The sequence below is a fragment of the Saccopteryx leptura genome, chromosome 13 (assembly GCF_036850995.1).
Source record: "Saccopteryx leptura isolate mSacLep1 chromosome 13, mSacLep1_pri_phased_curated, whole genome shotgun sequence".
NCBI lineage: Eukaryota > Metazoa > Chordata > Mammalia > Chiroptera > Emballonuridae > Saccopteryx > Saccopteryx leptura.
The window spans coordinates 42,748,123-42,766,603 of NC_089515.1; the positions used below are offsets into that span (position 1 = coordinate 42,748,123).

Here is an 18,481-nt window from a genome sequence, read left to right on the forward strand (position 1 = left end):
TCCCTACCAGAGGCAGATGGCAGAGGCCTGGGGAAACCTGAAAAGCAGGAGAAGAGTAAAGAAACCCTCATAGCAGCAAGGCTCCTTCTCATTCTTTGCCTTTTTTATTTTATTTTTTTCTTCTTTTCCAAATGAGAGGAGAGGAGATAGACTCCCACATGGGCCCCGACCAGGATCCACCCAACCACCCCCATCTGGGGCTGATGCTCTGCCCATCTGCGTCCATGCTAGCAACTGAGCTATTTTTAGTGCCTACGGCAGGGGTCAGGAACCTATAGCTCGTGAGCCACATGTGGCTCTTTTGATGACTGCATCTGGCTCACAAACAAATCTTTAGTAAAAAAAATAATAACGTGAAAAATATAAAACATTCTCATGTATTACAATCCATTCATTTCCTACTGCTCATGTTCATGGTTGCAAGTAGCTGGAGCCAATCACAGCTGTCCTCTGGGACAACACCAAATTTTTATTGGATAATGCCTAATGTACATAGGTCATTGTATGGCTCTCACGGAATTACATTTTAAAATGTGGCGTTCATGGCTCTCTCAGCCAAAAAGGTTCCCAGCCCCTGACCTAAGGGGTAGGCTCCACAGAGCCATCCTCAGCGCCTGGGGCAGAAGCACTTGAACCAATCAAGCCATGGCTGTGAGAGGGGAGGGGAGGGGAGAGAGAGAGAGAGAGAGAGAGAGAGAGAGAAAGGGGAGGGGGAGAAGCAGATGGTCACTTCTCCTGTGTGCCCTGACTGGGAATCAAACCTGGGATTTCCACATGCCAGGCCAATGCTCTACCTCTGAGCCAACCAGCCAGGGCCCTCAGCCTTTTTGAAAAGACAGGAGTGAAACTATAATACTTGTATAATTAAAAAATAATTTTGGCCCTGGCCGGTTGGCTCAGCGGTAGAGCGTTGGCCTGGTGTGCGGGAGACCCGGGTTCGATTCCCGGCCAGGGCACATAGGAGAGGCGCCCATTTGCTTCTCCACCCCCCCCCTCCTTCCTCTCTGTCTCTCTCTTCCCCTCCCGCAGCCAAGACTCCATTGGAGCAAAGATGCCCGGGCGCTGGGGATGGCTCCTTGGCCTCTGCCCCAGGTGCTAGAGTGGCTCTGGTCACGGCAGAGCGACGCCCCGGAGGGGCAGAGCATCGCCCCCTGGTGGGCAGAGCGTCGCCCCTGGTGGGCGTGCCAGGTGGATCCCCGTTGGGCGCATGCGGGAGTCTGTCTGACTGTCTCTCCCCGTTTCCAGCTTCAGAAAAACACGAAAAATAAATAAATAAATAAATAAATAAATAATTTTTAGGTTCTGTATGCATAAAATATTGGGTATTTGCTAAGGCTGATGTTAAGAAAAAGGTAACTTTCATAATTCAGATTTCACTAAGAAAAATGGGAAATACTACTGAAGGGTCGGAATATATCTTTTATTGACATATTAGAAATATCTAAATAGTTTCATTACAGGGGTTTTTCTATGCCCTTGAGCACATTGTCAGCTTGAGACTATAGGACATGACACTGGAGAGAGAACCAGTTCAAGCAATGCAGGATACACGTGAAATACTTACACACACAGAGGAGGCCAGACACAAACTGCGTTTTGCAGGATACCGTTTACCTGATGAAACTCTAAGAGAACAGACAATGAATTTAAACCAACAAACAAGCAAAAGGAGGCTTTGTAATATCTAGAAATTAAACCAAATTTCCAGGCTTTAAACTTCACACTCACATTTTATATTTTGATAAATGTTCTAGTCTTAAGTAGAGGGGTTTTTGAAACTATAGTTTGCAGCTAACTTCTATAGTGACTCTAGGATTCCAAAAATAAAAGCTAACCTCTGATCTAGAAAGCATGTTTGAGTCTAAACTATGCTTTTAAAAGCATTCTCGTGAGGTTTGTTAACATGGACCAAAATGCCTATTTCTTTGCACTAACACGATAAAGTATTATGGTCACTGTGCTAATTTGGATCAGTCTAATTCAGCTAATGATTCATCAGATAGGGATGAAACTAAATACAATCCTGATGCCTATCTAGAGAAAGGCCAGTGTAAAGGTTGTCACAATTGATTGATGCAGGCGGTGAGTGGCGTGAGGGTACCTGATATAACGGATTTGTGCAATGGACAGGCTATTCTGAATTGGGCAACTCATCATGTTTAGTGTTTTGCCTAAGCTAATTTCTATGAATGTATCATATTCACTGCATAGGACAAATTAGGCTTTCAAATCTTAGCTAAAGGCTTAGAAAAATTCTATGTAGTATTGTGCTATCGCCAGTTAGATACTACTAGCACGAACTATAGTTGGGAAGTACTTTGAAGAGATGAAGAGATAGAGAGAGGGAAAGGAAAAGAGGAAGAGAGAAAGAGAGGGAGACGGAGACAGGGAGGGGGAGGGAGAGAAAGTGTGTGCGTGTGTGTGTGTGTGTGTGTGTGTGTGTGTGTGTGTGTTTAGTGAGCTGCTGAGAGAAATGGCTGTCTGTACAGTTCTCTCTTTAATGCACTGGAGAGTTATTTCCTTGACTGTGATCACGTCCACATGGTAAGAACTATTAATGACGGTGTTCCTGAAAAGCATATGAATTTTCTGCACTAAACCAGGTCCATGAGCCCTACATTTTCACTAGCTTACATGCTTTTCTTCCCTTCCTGAAAAGCACAAAAGGCCATTAGCACTAATGTTAGTGTGCTGGCCAAGAATACTGAAGGTCTGAGTTGTGTACGAATTAGTCATCTTACTAAAGAACAATCTAAATCGCCTTTAAGTTAGAGGGAAGGCCTGGCTAACCAGCCAGACCCACACTTCCATGTCACGCTGTTATTCTTGACATATTTCTACTTTGTACATAGTCATTCTCCTAGAGCACTGGTGATCTATTGAGGTGATGCTGCATTTTTGGTCATCACAATGGGGGGGGGGGCAATGCTACTGTTATCTACTGAGTAGAGGCCAGAGATACCACTCTAAACAATCTATAATGCACAGGACAGCTTCCCCATAACAAAGAATGGTCCCACCTAAAACGTCAATAGTGCTGAGGATGAGTAAGTGCGTATCCTAAAGGAATTATTAAAAAATGAACACTTGTTTTACTTATAATCATCATTAACCCTTTGGGATATTCAGATACATTTCTAGCAAATATTATAGAAACAGTGGGAGATGGGGAGCTTCAATGGCAGAAGTTATTTTACTCTACAGATGAGTTCAGGACTCCGTCTTGATGGGATCAGTGAGTCTCTCCAGGGGACGCTTGGATTTTTCAGCTAGACTTCACTGCGTGTAGGATATTATGTATTATTTTGAGATTTTTGAGGCTTTAGGGTCTGAAGAAGTCGACTAAAATGAGCTACCTCTTATCCAATTGCAGTGACCTCAGTCACAGTAATAGGCACTTTCACGCACTCCCTTAATCCTTGCCACAACCTTACAAAGTTAAGCATAACTGACCCCATTTTATGAACGGGGGACTGTAGGCTTGGAGACATTAAGCTACTTCCTTTAGGTCCTGCAGCTGGTCAACAATGAAACTGAGATGCAAACCCGAATCTCAACGTCTTTCCTCTTTCCTCTCAGGCATCCCCAAACTACGGCCTGCGGGCCGCAATGTGGCCCCCTGAGGCCATTTATCCAGCCCCCACTGCACTTCTGGAAGGGGCACCTCTTTCATTGGTGGTCAGTGAGAGGACCACTGTATGTGGCAGCCCTCCAATGGTCTGAGGGACAGTGAACTGGCCCCCTGTGTAAAAAGTTTGGAGACCCCTATGTGATGCTATCCCCAAGGATGACTAAATTTTCTTAACCACAGAGCAAACATATCTAAGCAGCATGAAAGGAAAAATAAATGGGAAACTAACCAGAAATATTGTTATCTGAAATGTCGTTCCATTACACCAGAGTGCCAAGTCTCTGCTTCCCTTCTTGGGTTTCACCCCAAGTGGCTCAGTAGGGTCGTGCCAGTTATTTCTACAGATCGTCTATCAGCTAGATAATTCAGGCAAAGAAAAAAACTAGATATTTCATGGATTACCTAAGTAAGTGAAGGGGAAGTGACAGCTTGCATACCCTCCAATTTGCAGGTTACAAAATTAAAAGGTCCTCACTGCTGGCCTGGGAGCCATCTGCTTTACCTTTCAACCTGTGGTCGTTTATCATTCTGGCTTGGGGAGAGTGCAATAAGTTTTTCCTTAGAATAATCAGGAAATACTTCTTAGGGGTCTGTTATACAAGCCAGGTCCCATTCGATCCAAACTAATTCACGGACACTGTTTTCCGCACAGAGCCTGTGTCAGAGCAGGAAGCTGAGACCAGTTTCATCTTCGAAGTAGGATTCTTCTCTGAGGCACCAGCTACTCAGGCACATAAGACATTGGGGGAACATGTAAATGTGATATTTGAGCACTCAGAGCGCACCCCGAGAAGTATGTGAACAGAGTGGTTACTCATTGCAGAAACCTCTTCACTGTGTCGTGCTCGGCACTGCCCCGTGGCTCCACGAGTGGCAGGACCCACAGGTAGGAACCTCGCTGGTGGGGGAACTCCGCCCCCACCCCTTCCGAGTGTAACACAGATACCTAGACTTGGTAGCTTGCGGCTTGTTTTTGAGTTTTGGCACATTCTGACAACAGTTAAAGCCTCATCTTCTTTGTAGGCACTTTATAGATTTATTATTACAAAGGACATATTTCAAATTACCATTTTAGGATTGAAATTCTTGTTTGTCTGATAGAAAATGACAGCGTCAACCACTGAGATTTGCCATGTAGCTTTCAAACTCCAAAAGTTTTCTTCCTTTGGAGAATATTTTGGGTCATTTCATCTCTAAAACACAAAAAACCTGAGCTCATTTCAAGTAGCCTGATAAAAAAAACCCAGAGATTATTCAAGAAGAGAAGCAGTACCCTGTCTCCTTATCATACGAAGCAGCCACATAACCAGCATTAAAGAAATTACCAAGATGCAGAGAATCTGCCTGGCTGCGTTGGTTTAGGCTACGGTACCTTTTATAAATTACACAGATTTAAAACAAAAACAAAGACCTAAGCACTTCTAGGTCCTGATCTCTTCAAAGTCAGACAGCTGCTTCATCTGCTCCACCTGCATAGAATGCCTGCGAAGGAGCTTCTTTTTATTTCTCAAGTCAACTCTCTTTGGTGAACTCGGCACCACAGGAACTATGGATTTTAAGCCACCAGCGAGTGGAGAAGATAGTTTGCTGCTAGATCTAATATCCGGGATAGGTGGGGTCAGATTTACATTTAAAGGTGGAAGGAAGCCAGGCCTGGTGTGACAGATTCTGTCCAGAAGCAGAGTTCCAGAACCCCGTCTCTCCAGAAGGTGGGGTGGCCTGCAGCGAGCTGAGCTGGGGGAGGTGCCGGGCGCGGCGTCCGGGGGGTCCCGGGAGCCACGGAAGACAGACAGGTGGGAGCTGTGGAGCTTCTTTCTATCCAGGGGTCCTTTGCCTGATTCCAGGGAAACAGCATTTGGCGGGTCAGCTGCTGGCTGTAAATCTAAATCATAGAAATCACTTTCCAGCTGTTTGAGGGACGCTGCATCTTTGAGAGTGGCGGGTCCAAGTGGACCTAGACCAGCCTTCTCTTGGTCCACAGGGAGAGCCCCTCTTTTGGCCAGACGTGGGCCTTTCTCATAGGCTGCCTTCCAGGGGGCCAGCGCTGGAGAGGCCGGAACCTTCAGAACCTGCTCTGTGAGTGAGCCGAAGAGAGCGGGGTCTTTGCCGTCAATACTGCTGGTTCTGGAGAGGGGCCCCCTCTTGGGGAAGGACACGTCACTGATGCTCTTGATGACCTCGCTGTCTGTGCCGGCACTGTGGGTCTCGTCCTGACGCGGGGAGGCTGCCAGCACAGAGGGCGCGATCAGGCCCCAGGGCTCAGACTGCAGCCTCTTCAGTTGAGGCAAACAGGCCCTTTTGAGGTTCCCAACTTTCCTGGTGGGTGACCCGGGCTCATTGAGAGCCTTGGAGGTGTTGCAAACACTTGGATGCCCTGTTTGGAGGCTAAAGAAGTCATCTTCCTTCGCACGAGGTGGAGACCCCAGGCCTGGAGCCGTCAGCTCAATGTCAGAGGGAGATGTGCACAGCAGAGGGGACGGTCTGTCTTCCACTCTGGGGGAAGGAGGGACATTCAGATACTGTTTGGTGGTTTTGGTGCCTGAAGATGACTTATCCGTTGTTATAATAATCACCTCCTTCCCTTTGGCTTTGCAAGCATCCAGGAGATGTTTCAGCGCATCCTTGTCATCGGCATTGATCGCATAAACCAGAGCGGATGCCCCGGTGCGGTCCTCGAGGCTGGGGTCCGCTCCATTCTCCAGCAGCAAGGACACCACGTCTCCCCCAGCCCTCCGGATGCAAGCGTGGATGAGAGCAGTCTTGCCAGACTTGTCCTGAATGTTGGGGTCCGCCCTGTTGTCCAGCAGGTACTTCACCATCTTGGACTTGCTGATACTCTGCTGGTCCACATGTGTGGTGATGCAAGCCACCATGAGCGCCGTTTCGCCTTTGTCATTGCTCTCGTTGATGTAAGCCCCCCCTTCCAGGAGGAGTCTGGTTAGCCTGAGCCTCCCCAGCCACACAGCCTTTAAAAGTGAGTTTCCCTCCGTCCTCAGCTCCGTGTCGTCATCCATCATATGGCTACAGCTTAGCATCTATGAGCCACAGTGGCGATCAGACCTAGCAAGGGAAGAAGACAGGAATCATCACGTGTGCTGCAGCTGATCTAGGGGCCATCATAGTGTCTGCACACGGGAATAGCCAAGCCTGGTCCCAAGTCATACCGCCTTGGTCATGTTACCTAATTCCCCTGAGCTTGTTTCTTCATCTGTAATGTGTGTGAGGGAACTGTAATCGCAGTAAGCTACTGAGTAAGTCATTGCAAAGACTAAATAAGACAGTGTATATAAAATACTTAACTACATGTAAAGCAGTTTGGACTAATGCCTAGTACATAGTAAGCAACAAAAAAATGCAAGTTGTTATTGTATTGACTACACAATACTTATATGACAAATGTAGTTAAAGACATTTGGTTTAATGTCTGTCATTGCCCCTGGGACCTAAGCTCCCTCAGGAGAGGTCGTGTCTTTCCTGTTCACTGCGGGGGGGGGGGGGGGGGGGGCGGGGGGCCTTAGCATTTAGCCGTGCATTGCTATTCTAGGTGTGCATCAAAAAGACTGGTAAGAAATGCACCAAAATGTTTTATTCTGGGTAATAGGGTTATGGAGAATTTTTGTTTTCTTCTTTCTGCTATATTTCTTCAAATAGAGGAAATCAGAAAAAATATATATTATAAAACAAAATCAATCCAGCTCTCCCTTTCCAGGTCATAGTCTCCACTTTTCCAGCAGATGTCAGAATTCTCATCCTCATTCAGACTTTAAGCACAACTCCAAGAATGCCATGCTTCCCTTGGGCGAACAGAGACGAGGCAGAGGATGGACTGGAGATGATATTCTTGCTCACTAATACCAGGAAATAAAACTCACACCAGAGCTTCCTCAGTTGAGAAGCCAACCCCAGGTTTTCTGTCTGGTCTCCCCTTGCCAGTTACTTAATTATTCCTGGACTCAAGAGCCTCCAGATTGGGTATTGCTTGAGACGGCTTCCATGAGGAAGAAGAGAAGGGTACTCCAGCACTGATGTCTCTGCCAGTCCACAGGTCCCTCGTGGGACCTCCACGTCAACTTCTTCACTCCACCTGCCCCTGCTCAAAGCTACTCTCTTCTTCAAAGTAACTATGATTAACAATCTAGTCTGGCCCTGGCCAGTTGGCTCAGCGGTAGAGCGTCGGCCTGGCATGCAGGAGTCCCGGGTTCGATTCCCGGCCAGGGCACACAGGAGAAGGGCCCATCTGCTACTCCACCCCTCCCCCTCTCCTTCCTCTCTGTCTCTCTCTTCCCCTCCCGCAGCCGAGGCTCCATTGGAGCAAAGATGGCCCGAGCGCTGGGGATGGCTCTGTGGCCTCTGCCTCAGGCGCTAGAATGGCTCTGGATGCAACAGAGCAATGCCCCAGAGAGGCAGAACATCGCCCCCTGGTGGGCATGCCGGGTGGATCCCGGTTGGGCGCATGTGGGAGTCTGTCTGACTGCCTCCCGGTTTCCAGCTTCGGAAAAATGAAAAAAAAAAACCAATCTAGTCTGTATCTTTCTGCTTCAGATCATTTATGCTTCTTACAAATGCACTGTTTTAAAAAGCTACATCTGAGTCAGAGCTTGTTGCATTTGTGTTTATATGTTCCTATGAAATTTTCTGTAAAAATGCTGCCACCCAAGGACACTGTATATTACTAAATATATTCCCAACAAGTCTGTTTCTCTCTCTCCATCTCTCTGCTTCTTTCTTCTTCAATCTTCTCCTGATCTCTGTCTCTCTCTCCTGTTTCTGTCATTTTATCTCTTCTGTGATCCTACATATGATCATTTTATTAAAGTCCCAATAAGCTTGTTAGTTGCCAAGTGTTAAACATTCGCAGCAGAATTTCCAAGGACTAACTAAAGGGAAGAGGACATGAAGTGAAGCTGCTGTCTTCCATCCGCCAAGGCTCTTCCCCTCGTGGCCTGACCAGCATCACCCCCTGCGACTCCAGTCCTCATAGCACTCCATTTATGCTGGAATCTGGCTCTTTCTCAAATGCCCCACTTTTTCTTCTTCTTCCTCTTAGCACCATTCATCTTTCTTACAATCAGGCCTTCCTGTTCTTCTTTAATTATTCAGCATCCTTCAGAACTCAGCTCAAATGTTACTTCCTTCTTAATCAAGGGGAAGATCACTCAAGATAGAAGAGTGAGAGTTGAGTAAAATTACAATGGACTCTCCTCTCTAGCCAAACTCTATAGAGAATTCCTACAACTTCCTCCAAAAGAGACTACACACATGTCCAATAAGCAGATAAAAAGACACTCAGCCTCGTTAGTACTCAAGGAAAATCAAATTAAAGCACATGAGAAACCACTACCCTCTCCCCAGTGTGGCTAAAACCAGGCAGACCAACAGCACCGAGGATGGATGAGGATGGATGAGGATGGATGAGGATGGGGAGCAACAGAAAGCCGCTGGGATAGCTGACACTGGTTCTACTGAACTGCACTCTGGCCCGGCAAGCTCACGCCTGGGTCTACGTCTGCAGTGGAGTGAAAGCATGGCCCAGGGTCTACCCGTCCCAGGGGGCATACCACTTGAAATGAAATATGGCCTCTCCTCCATTCAAGAGGAAGAGTCAGAGTGTGACTTGCTTTGGCCAATAAAATGCAACTGAAGTAACAATGTGACTTTCAAGGAAGACCTCAGTGGACTTCGCAGCTTCCAAAACTGTTCTCTTGGAACCCAGCGCCATGTAAAGAAGGGACACAGGTAGCTCCAGCCAATAGTGCCCTAAGGGCCAGAGTGCGGGTGAGGCCCCCTTGGACCAGCCAGCCCCTACGCAGACAATTCCAGCACATAAGGGAACCCAGGCGAGGCCAGCAGAAGTTCCCAAAGCCCGGTACAAACCACAGAAATATGAATAAATGATTATGTTTTAAGCCACTCACTTTGGGATGGTTTGTTCATAGCAATGGGTTACTGATAAATATGTGTAGCAAAACATGTATACAGATGTTCCCAGCAGCACTATTCATAAGAAACAAACAAACAAACAAAAACTAAGAACAGCCTATCATGAACAAAACAAAGAAATTGTAGTATATTCATACACTACAATGCCACATAGCATCTTTGCATCTTCATATTTTCTCTCACACACAAACACACACACTCACACACAGACACACACCCCAAAAGATAAAATGGATACTGGATTCCCTGGGTTCCTTTATATTTTGCAACTTTCTCTACTGGAGTATTGATCTTGCTTACCATCTGGGTTTAGCTTCATTCCCAGAACTCTCAGCCCCTTGAGGCAGGAATACTGTCTTTCTCCCTCATCAGCTGTGTGACAATTGAAAAGTAGGATAAAGGAAAAGATGGAGCAAGGGAGGAAGAGAGGAAGGAAAGAAAGGTGGGAAGGAGACGCAGATGGATTATTGGCTTGTCCTTCTGTGTTGCGTGTGGTGCCAACCACATACGTCTAAATTGGGAGGAGGGAAGGGGGGTATTTCTAGGAGACGCTCCTCTCCCTTCTCTTGGAATCAGTTGCCAAGTTCTCACTTGAGCTCAGGCCGAATCTACTAAGCAGCTATCCTGAATCAACTATCCCCCAGCTCCCAAGGAGAGAGCATGATGGAGGCAAGGCATCTGAGTCCTTTTCTGAGGTCTGGAATAGCTAGCCCCGCTATGAATATAACATTCTCTATGTGCCGTAAACTACTTTTCAGGTTCTCTGTAACTCTCTTTTCACTGTGGGCCTCCCTACCGAAAGCCCTTAAATGACTAAAATGCAAGAAGAGCTTTGCATGAGGACAGAATCATGTCTTTACCCATGCTGGCAGCCCAGATAGAATGTGCTGGTCCCACATTAACTGTTGGTGAGCTGCACTTATCTTACTTTTTATGTCAAAAATACAAAGTTTAAAAGATGGCAGTCCACATGGCTCATCGACAAGAGCCTTGTCTATTACACCGGACCCGCTTTATGCATTGTCCCGGTTTTCACAGTCGTGTCTACTTCCAGAAGAGCTCTGCTCTTCTGGCCCTGTGGCTCTCAGCCCTAGGGGCGGCCGGACGCTGAGCCCCCACCGTCCACCCAGCACTGGCCCGGAGAGGCTGCGCTCAACCACCAGGTGTTGTCCACTCACCTTGTTTTGTGCCCAAGTGGCTTTAGAAAAATCTGTACCTGACCCACAGTTTCAGGGTCAGGTCATTGCTACTATTGTCACTACTACAGCTGGCCAAGTCGCACACCTGGTTTCGGCTGACCGGGTGAAAATGACTGCTGCCTGGAGAGACAAGGTCACTCGGCCCGGAAGTGTGGGGGAGCTGACCAATAGGAAGCGGGGGTGGGAAGGACAGGGTGGGTAAACTCTTTTCCATTTCACCTCCCTGTTTTTGTGTTTAGTTTTTTGTATTTTGTGTTTGGTGTGTTTAAAAGATTTTGGTGGGGTGCAAGAGATTCTGTTGCTCCCACAAGATGGAGCCATCAGCACATTTGTCACCAAGTGGTGGCTACTCAACACTACGTCCCTTGTATTTGTTCTTGCTCTTTCTGAGCCTTTCATTTCCTCTCATTCTTACTTTTCAAGGGTTTTATAATTTATTAAAGTGTTAACATGCATGCTTTTTGCCCAGGTTGATGCCAACTGCCTTCCTTGAATCATCAAATGTTCCCTTCAAGACCTATCCCCCAACTAACAAATGAGAAAACCGAAGCCAAGAGTGAAGAACTGGCTTGCCCATGGTCACTCAGAGACTAGTGGGCGACTCTGGGGGTTTTCTGCCAGCTCACAGTGACTCCTTCTCTCTGACACTTATCCTCCCCCACAGTGCTCAGCTTTCTGGCAGGTGTGTCCTAGTTGACTGTCACCATGTGTGTAGCTGACTTGACCTTGGGTAGAATTTGAAATTGAGACAGAAAGACCAGTTACCCTGGGGGCTGTTGGTGGAAACTGGAGTGTTGGGAACTTTGGAGATAAGGCTGCAATTGTGGGGTAGACACATGTTCAAAGAAGCAGAAATGTTCCCAGGGAGAAGACTGAAGTAAATACACTGAGAAGCTGAGATAAGAGAGGATCCCCCCTCTCTTCAGAGGTTCAGCTCCCTTTAGGATCTATGAACATTCTAGGACATTTAAGTAAACTAACATTTTTGTTTATGGTACCTTAATTAATTTCTATTACTTATAATAAGGTAAACCTTGACTGAAATTCTTCTCACTTGCATTACTTGCTTACTCATTCATTCATTTATCCACCAACATACATACATTGAGTATCTACTCCATCCTAGGTTTCGAGGACAAAGAGACGTACAGAATTCATGTTGGAGGTCACCTTGGAGGCTCTAAGAGAAGAAAAGGGTCAGAACTTCCAGAGTGAAGAGGTTAAGACAGAACCAAGCTGGAGAGATGTTTGAAAGGCAGAATTGAAGGCCCTGGCCAGTTGGCTCAGTGGTAGAGCGTTGGCCCGGCATGTGGAAGTCCCAGGTTTGATTCCCAGCCAGGGAACACAGGAGAAGTACCCATCTGCTTCTCCACCCTTCCCCCTTTCCTTTCTATCTCTCTCTTCCCCTTCCGCAGCCAAGGCTCTATTGGAGCAAAGTTGGCTCGGGCGCTGAGGATGGCTCCATAGCCTCTGCCTCAGGCACTAGAATGGCTCCGATTGCAGCGGAGCAACGCCCCAGAGGGGCCGAGCGTCACCCCCTAGTGGGCATGCTGGGTGGATTCCAGTTGGGTGCATGCGGGAATCTGTCTGCCTCCCCCACCCCCTTCTCACTTCGGGTGGGGTGGGGGGAGGCAGAACTGAATAATGCCCCATTGGATGTGAGAGTCAACCAGGATCTAATTCACTGTAATTTGGGAATTCATCTCCTAATGTGCATCCCAGAGGATAAATGTTAAGAACACCTAATTTTGGGAAGACTGGATGCCTCTCAGGGTTTCTAAGCTTGATGAAGGGGAAAGAATCCTGATTGAATAGAGCTGATGCATGTCCCCCACCCACTCTGGCTGCTCTGGGCACCATGTTTTTGTCTTTAAAAGTCAGTAGCCCCAAAGTGTTTTCCTCGTGTTTCAGAAGAAGAGTAAACTGCAAAGTGAACAAGGTCTTCTTGGTTCCTTCCCCATTTTGCCCTTTCATATTTGACCTAATAGAAAAATGAGGCCAAAGAGGAGCTGCAACAGACCCCTGCAAGTGTCTGCAAAGTTCCTCAAATCTCAGAAGGGGGGGGGGCTAGAAAGACACTCCATTGTACCGAGTGACCCCGAGCAAGTTTTGTTTTTGATGTGTTTTATAATATGCATATTTTGCATGCATGCACTTATTTTTTTTAAGGCTGTAGCTTTAACTTTGCTTTTCCTCTATTTTCTCAACAACTTCTAATAGCTGTAAAACTGACATCTTGTGGATCTTATAAATCGCTTTAAGTTATTTGTGGAACAAAACAGAATATAATCAATGAACATTTATTAGGTTGATCCATATGAAGCCGCTGTTTCTGTAGGTCAAAAATGGTCCCCCAAAAAATCAGGTTCACGTGGTTCAACCCAATATGTATTTCAAGTATTTAGTGCTGTAATTGCTCTAAAACTCAAGCTCTTGAAGACATACCAGTTGTGGCAGATGATTCCAGAATACAGAGGCAGAAGACCTGGATTTTAATCCTGGCCCTGCTGCTAGATAGCTAATTAGGGGCAACCATCATTATGCCAAATAAATAGAACTTCAATTCTGCTTTATAAGGTTGCTATAAGGATCAAATGATAGGTAATATGTGAACACTCTCTACAAAGTCCTGTAAAAATCCATGGGCTTGTGTTGAATTTAACACACCCAGAATCCTAGCTCTAAGCCCTGCTCTGTACCACCCAGCGCCCTGTATGGCACTGCTGGTGTTCACTGCCCAGCCTTTCTCTTCCAGGCCCTGCCTGCTCCTTTCTCACTTCCTCCTAACCACAATTCACAGTTTTCTGAGTCTTTCCACATAATGATCTCTTTGGCCACCCCCCCACACACACACACATTTCTACAAAGAAACTTATTATTATCCTAATGTTATATATAAATATGAGCCAAGGCTGAAGTTCAGACGCTAAATAAGTTGCCCAAGAGCACGTTTAGAAGTGGAACAGCTTTGATTCCAACTCAGTTCCTCCAATCCCACGTTCAGAGCTATTTCACAGAAGGAATTCCACTCACATACATCTTCCCATGCCTGCAGCCTGGTGTGAAGTTTAGGAACACAGCTCTACCATGTGATGGTTGTATAAACTTGAGCAAGTGAGCTTCTTTACTTCAGTTTTCTCATCTGTAAAATGGAGATAATATACACAAGTTTGTGGTGTCCTCTGACAAGAAAATCTATGTAAGGTGCTCAGCACAGGGATTGGCACATGATAAGCATTCGATCAATGTTAGATTTTGAAAGAATTTCCGTTCACTTTTCAAAATCCAGGAGGCCACACCGTTCAGCAGTAGTATTCACGGAAGCTTGAGGGTTATTTTTATACTCCGCCTCTTCCTTCTGCAGTCACGGGAAGCAGTTAGAAGCGGATCAGAAGCTGGGCTCCACCTTTGCTTTTGTGATTTCAGACTTTTCTCCAGGCAGGTAATGGAGCCCAGACGCCTTCGCTCATTGGGCGCAGCGCAGGCCTGGGGGAGCTGTCCGTGGTGCTGGGCGCCGCGGGCTCCAGGCGCGGCCATTGTGCATCTGTGGGGATCTTTGAGCACGGGGGTCAGGGCGGTAAGTGCTTCTCCCATCATTTCTCAGAAATGCTCAGATCCACACATACTCTTTACTTTTCTTGCACATTTTCAGGATCACAACGTCTCACTGTCCTTTCCTTATAGGTTTCTTGCAAAAATTTAGACTTTGCTCTCCCTTCAATCCCTGCAGAAATTCAAATGCCTATCACCCAGCCCTTCTCCAGAACCATTTCCTACAAAGATTCAGGCCCCTACGCATCTCATCCCCATGCGTCAAAGCAAAAATAAAAAATAATTAACTCCGTTTTCCACTCCCACCTCCCATGATTTCCTGTGGGAAAAGCAGGCTCTCTCCTACCAGTCTCCCACTCCTGCCTGTGGCTAAACAGTGTGGACTTACTTCTTGGGAGCTTAAGGTCCCACCCAGGTGATCATTAGAGACCCGTAGGGTGCACTTACCTGGGGGAGACGCTCACAAAGCAAGGCCACCTGGATCGAGGCCACCGGTAGTGTCATTGCCCCAAACGCCCTCAGGGGTCATGCAGCACCCCTGCTCATGGTGGTGGGTTGGCTACCACAGGGCACTGGAGGCTGAACTGGTGCTGGGAGCTGGGGCTACCCCGGGGCCTTGCAGGTCCTGTTGAGAGACTTGTCCAGAACTTCCTCAAGGTTCATAAATAAAACCTCTGCGTCAGTTCCTCCGAATCACTCCTTGCTCCTCTAAGTTGCATTGGGAATAAGGAAGTTGTTTTTAAAGAGGAAGAAAGAGGAGAAGCCTCCTCAGCTCTGGTTTGCGGGTCTCCCGCACAGACAGCCCCAGCCTCCAGCCCCTCCTTCAGCTCTGCTGCCGAGGTGCTGCTGCTCGCTGGCGCCTGAGAGCATCTCTTCAGCCGAGCTGTGAGAGGGTTGTGTGGGTGTATGTGCCGGAAGAAAGGAGGGGGCCTCCTGGGGTGGGTTGTGCCTACCTGCAGCTTGGGGAAAGGCGCCTGCCCTCCCTGCCTCTTCGCCCCTGCTTTCAGGACCAGACTCACTTCACAGCTCAGCTCAAGCCTGTTAGAGCCCCAGAGGGTGGGTGCGGATACAGGCAGCAAGCCTTGGGTCAGTAGCAGTGAGAGGAAACTCCCAAAGTCTGCACTACAGGTCCCAGACTGGGCAGGTACTCGGGTCTTTCTTCTCTTTCTGTGCCCTCAGATCTCAATGTCTGTTCCCAGTGGGGGAAGGAGAGGGAGAGAAGAATGGACCACTGTGCCCATGAGATAGGAACTCTGGTTATTAGTGCTGGTTTCCAGACATCCTTCAGCCCACCTCCTGCTTACTCCCAGGACTTCCCCTGGAGTCACTCACCCAAAATTTTTGTTTCCTTTATAACAAAAGTAATTCATGGCTGTTGTATATGATTCAAAGCACCTGGCATCATAGTATTTAGAAAGTGAGTGCCCCCCCACTTGCTTTAGGCATCTTTCTGGTACTAGCCAGTTCCCCAGAGGTAACCTGCAGTTACAAATCACAAACCTACTGATATTTCAATTATCTATATATACAGGCACATATGGGTCCATTTTCACACCCCCAAAAAAGTCCTACTTCACCTTGAGTCAATTTTAGTCACTTACACTTTCCTAAATCCATCTCCTTTACAACTTCAAATTCAGAGACTCAAAGAATTACCTTATTATATAAGTATACTATGTAATATTATACTACATAGTATTACTTTATAGCTTTTCATCTTCTCTAATACTGTTCTTGCACCCTTTATTCCTTATATATTTTTTCTCTCTCCCATCTGCAGGATTTTTTCTATCAAACATGCCAGAGGGTTATCATTTTGATTGATCTCTTAACAGCATAAATATTGTTCTGTATTTGCCTTTGTCACTTAGCATTTCCACAGTATCAGTTATGAAAATGTTTTCACATTTATGTTGTTGAGGCAAATAATATCTCCAAAACAGAAAAGTACAAGGTGAAGCAGCAAGTGCTGATGTAGAAATTGCAGCAAGTTATTCAGAAAAATCTAGCTAAGATCATTTGCGAAGGTGGCTACACTAAACGAACAGATTTTCAATGTAGACAAAACAGATTTTTATTGGCAGAAGAAGCCACCTAGGACTTCTATAGCTAGAGAGGAGAAGGCAATGCCTGGCTTCAAAGCTTCAAAGGACAGCTGACTCTCTTGTTAGAAGCTCATGCAGCCTGACCTGTGGTGGCGCAGTGGTTAAAGCGTCGACCTGGAAATGCTGAGGTCGCCAGTTCGAAACCCTGGGCTTGCCTGGTCAAGGCACATATGGGAGTTGATGCTTCCAGCTCCTCCCCCCCTTCTCTCTCTCTCTCTGTCTCTCCTCTCTCTCTCTCTCTCTCTCTCTCTCTGTCTGTCTCTGTCCCTCTCCTCTCTAAAAAAAAAAAAAAATGAATAAATAAATAATTTAAAAAATTTAAAAAAAAAAGAAGCTCATGCAGCTGGTGACTTGAAGCTGAAGTCAACGCTCATATACCATTCTGAAAGTCCTAGGGCTCTTGAGATCTGCTAAATCTACTCAGCCCCTGCTCTATAAATGGGACAACAAAGCTTGAATGACAGCACATCTATTTACAACCTGGCTTACTGAATATTATAAGCCCATTGTTGAGACTTGCTGCTCAGAAAAAAAAAATTCCTTTCAAAATAGTACTGGTCATTGACAATGCACCTATTCGCCCAAACGTTCTGATGGAGGTGGACAAGGGGATTAATGTTTTCATGCCTCCTGACCCATTCTGCAGCCCATGGATCAAGGAGTAATTTTGACTTTCAAGTCTTATTATTTAATAAATATATTTTGTAAGGCTAACTGCTGCCATAGATAGCGATTCTTCTAATGGACCTGGGAAAAATAAATCAAAATCTCGCCATTCTAGAGGCCATTAACAACTTTTATAATTCCTGGTAAGAGATCAAAATATTAAGAGTAATAAGGGTTTGGAAGAAGTTGTTCCCAACCCTCATGGATGACTTTGAGGGGTTCACGACTTCAGTGGAGGAAGTAAGTAAGTGCAGATGTGGTAGAAACAGCAAGGGAACTAGAATTAGAAGACACGATGGGATTGCTGCAATCTCCTGACAGCACTTGAATGGATGACCCTCCACTCAAGTTGTTTCTATGGACGAGCAAAGCAAGTGGGTTCTTAAGATGGTCTGTGCTGGTGAAGATGTGGGGAAGATGTTGAGATGTAACACAGGATTTAGAATACTGCATACACTTAGCTGACAAAGCAGTGGCAGGGTTTGAGAAGACTGACTCCAATTTTGAAAGGAGTTCTACTGCAGGTAAAATTCTATCAAACAGCATCGCATGCCACAGAGAAATCATTTGTGAAAGAAAAAAAAAATCAATCGAGCCTGACCTGTGGTGGCGCAGTGGATAAAGCGTTGACCTGGAACACTGAGGTTGCTGGTTCGAAGCCCTAGGCTTGCCTGGTCAGGGCACATATGGGAGTTGATGCTTCCTGCTCCTCCTCCCTTTCTCTCTCTCTCTCTCTCACTCTGTCTCCTCTCTGAAAAATGAATAAATAAAATTTAAAAAAATCAATCGATGTGTCAGACTTCATTGTCTTATTATAAGAAATTGCCAAAGCCACTCAACCTTCAGCGGCCACCACCTGATCAGTCAGTATAGCTACTAACATTGACTCAAGACCACCCACCAGCTAAAAGATTATGACTCACTGAAGGCTTAGATGACAGCTGGCATTTTTTTTTTTTTTAGTAAATAAAGTATTTTTAAATTAAGGTATGTACATCATTTTTTTAGCATAATGCTTTTGCTCACTTAATAAGGTAAACACAATTTTTTTTTCTTTTTCTTTTTCTGAAATTGGAAACGGGGAGGCAGTCAGACAGACTCCCACATGCGCCCGACTGGGATCCACCCGGCATGCCCACCAGGGGGCGATGCTCTGTCCCTCAGGGCCATCGCTCTGCCCAATCAGAGCCATTCTAGCGCCTGAGGCAGAGGCCACAGAGCCATCCTAGCGCCCAGGCAAACTTTGCTCCAATGGAGCCTTGGCTGCAGGAGGGGAAGATAGAGACAGAGAGGAAGGAGAGGGGGAGAGGTGGAGAAGCAGATGGGCGCTTCTCCTGTGTGCCCTGGCCAGGAATCGAACCCGGGACTCCTGCACGCCAGGCCAACGC

At 46.4% G+C, this 18,481-nt stretch overlaps 1 protein-coding gene across 4 annotated transcripts; it reads right to left on the reverse strand.

Annotated features, from left to right (window-relative positions):
- Nucleotides 1–1,493: 1,493 nt before the first annotated feature.
- ANKRD34C (ankyrin repeat domain 34C) lies at nucleotides 1,494–15,304 on the reverse strand. 4 transcript variants are annotated; one of them, XM_066355449.1, is made up of 3 exons: nucleotides 14,770–15,304; nucleotides 13,808–13,912; nucleotides 1,494–6,691 (listed from the first exon to the last, which is right to left on the reverse strand). In XM_066355449.1, exon 3 carries the CDS (start codon nucleotides 6,664–6,666, stop codon nucleotides 5,053–5,055), a length of 1,614 nt encoding a protein of 537 aa, XP_066211546.1. In that variant the 5' UTR covers nucleotides 6,667–6,691; nucleotides 13,808–13,912; nucleotides 14,770–15,304; the 3' UTR covers nucleotides 1,494–5,052. The 4 variants fall into 4 exon arrangements, with proteins under 4 accessions (XP_066211546.1, XP_066211543.1, XP_066211545.1 ...); XM_066355446.1 differs by having other exon boundaries at nucleotides 13,804–13,912; XM_066355448.1 differs by lacking the exon at nucleotides 13,808–13,912.
- Between the last annotated feature and the right edge of the window lie 3,177 nt (nucleotides 15,305–18,481).

Coding starts and splice junctions, on each gene's coding strand:
- ANKRD34C (XM_066355448.1), bottom strand. CDS start 6,666: ATGCTAAGCTGTAGCCATATGATGGATGACGACACGGAGCTGAGGACG.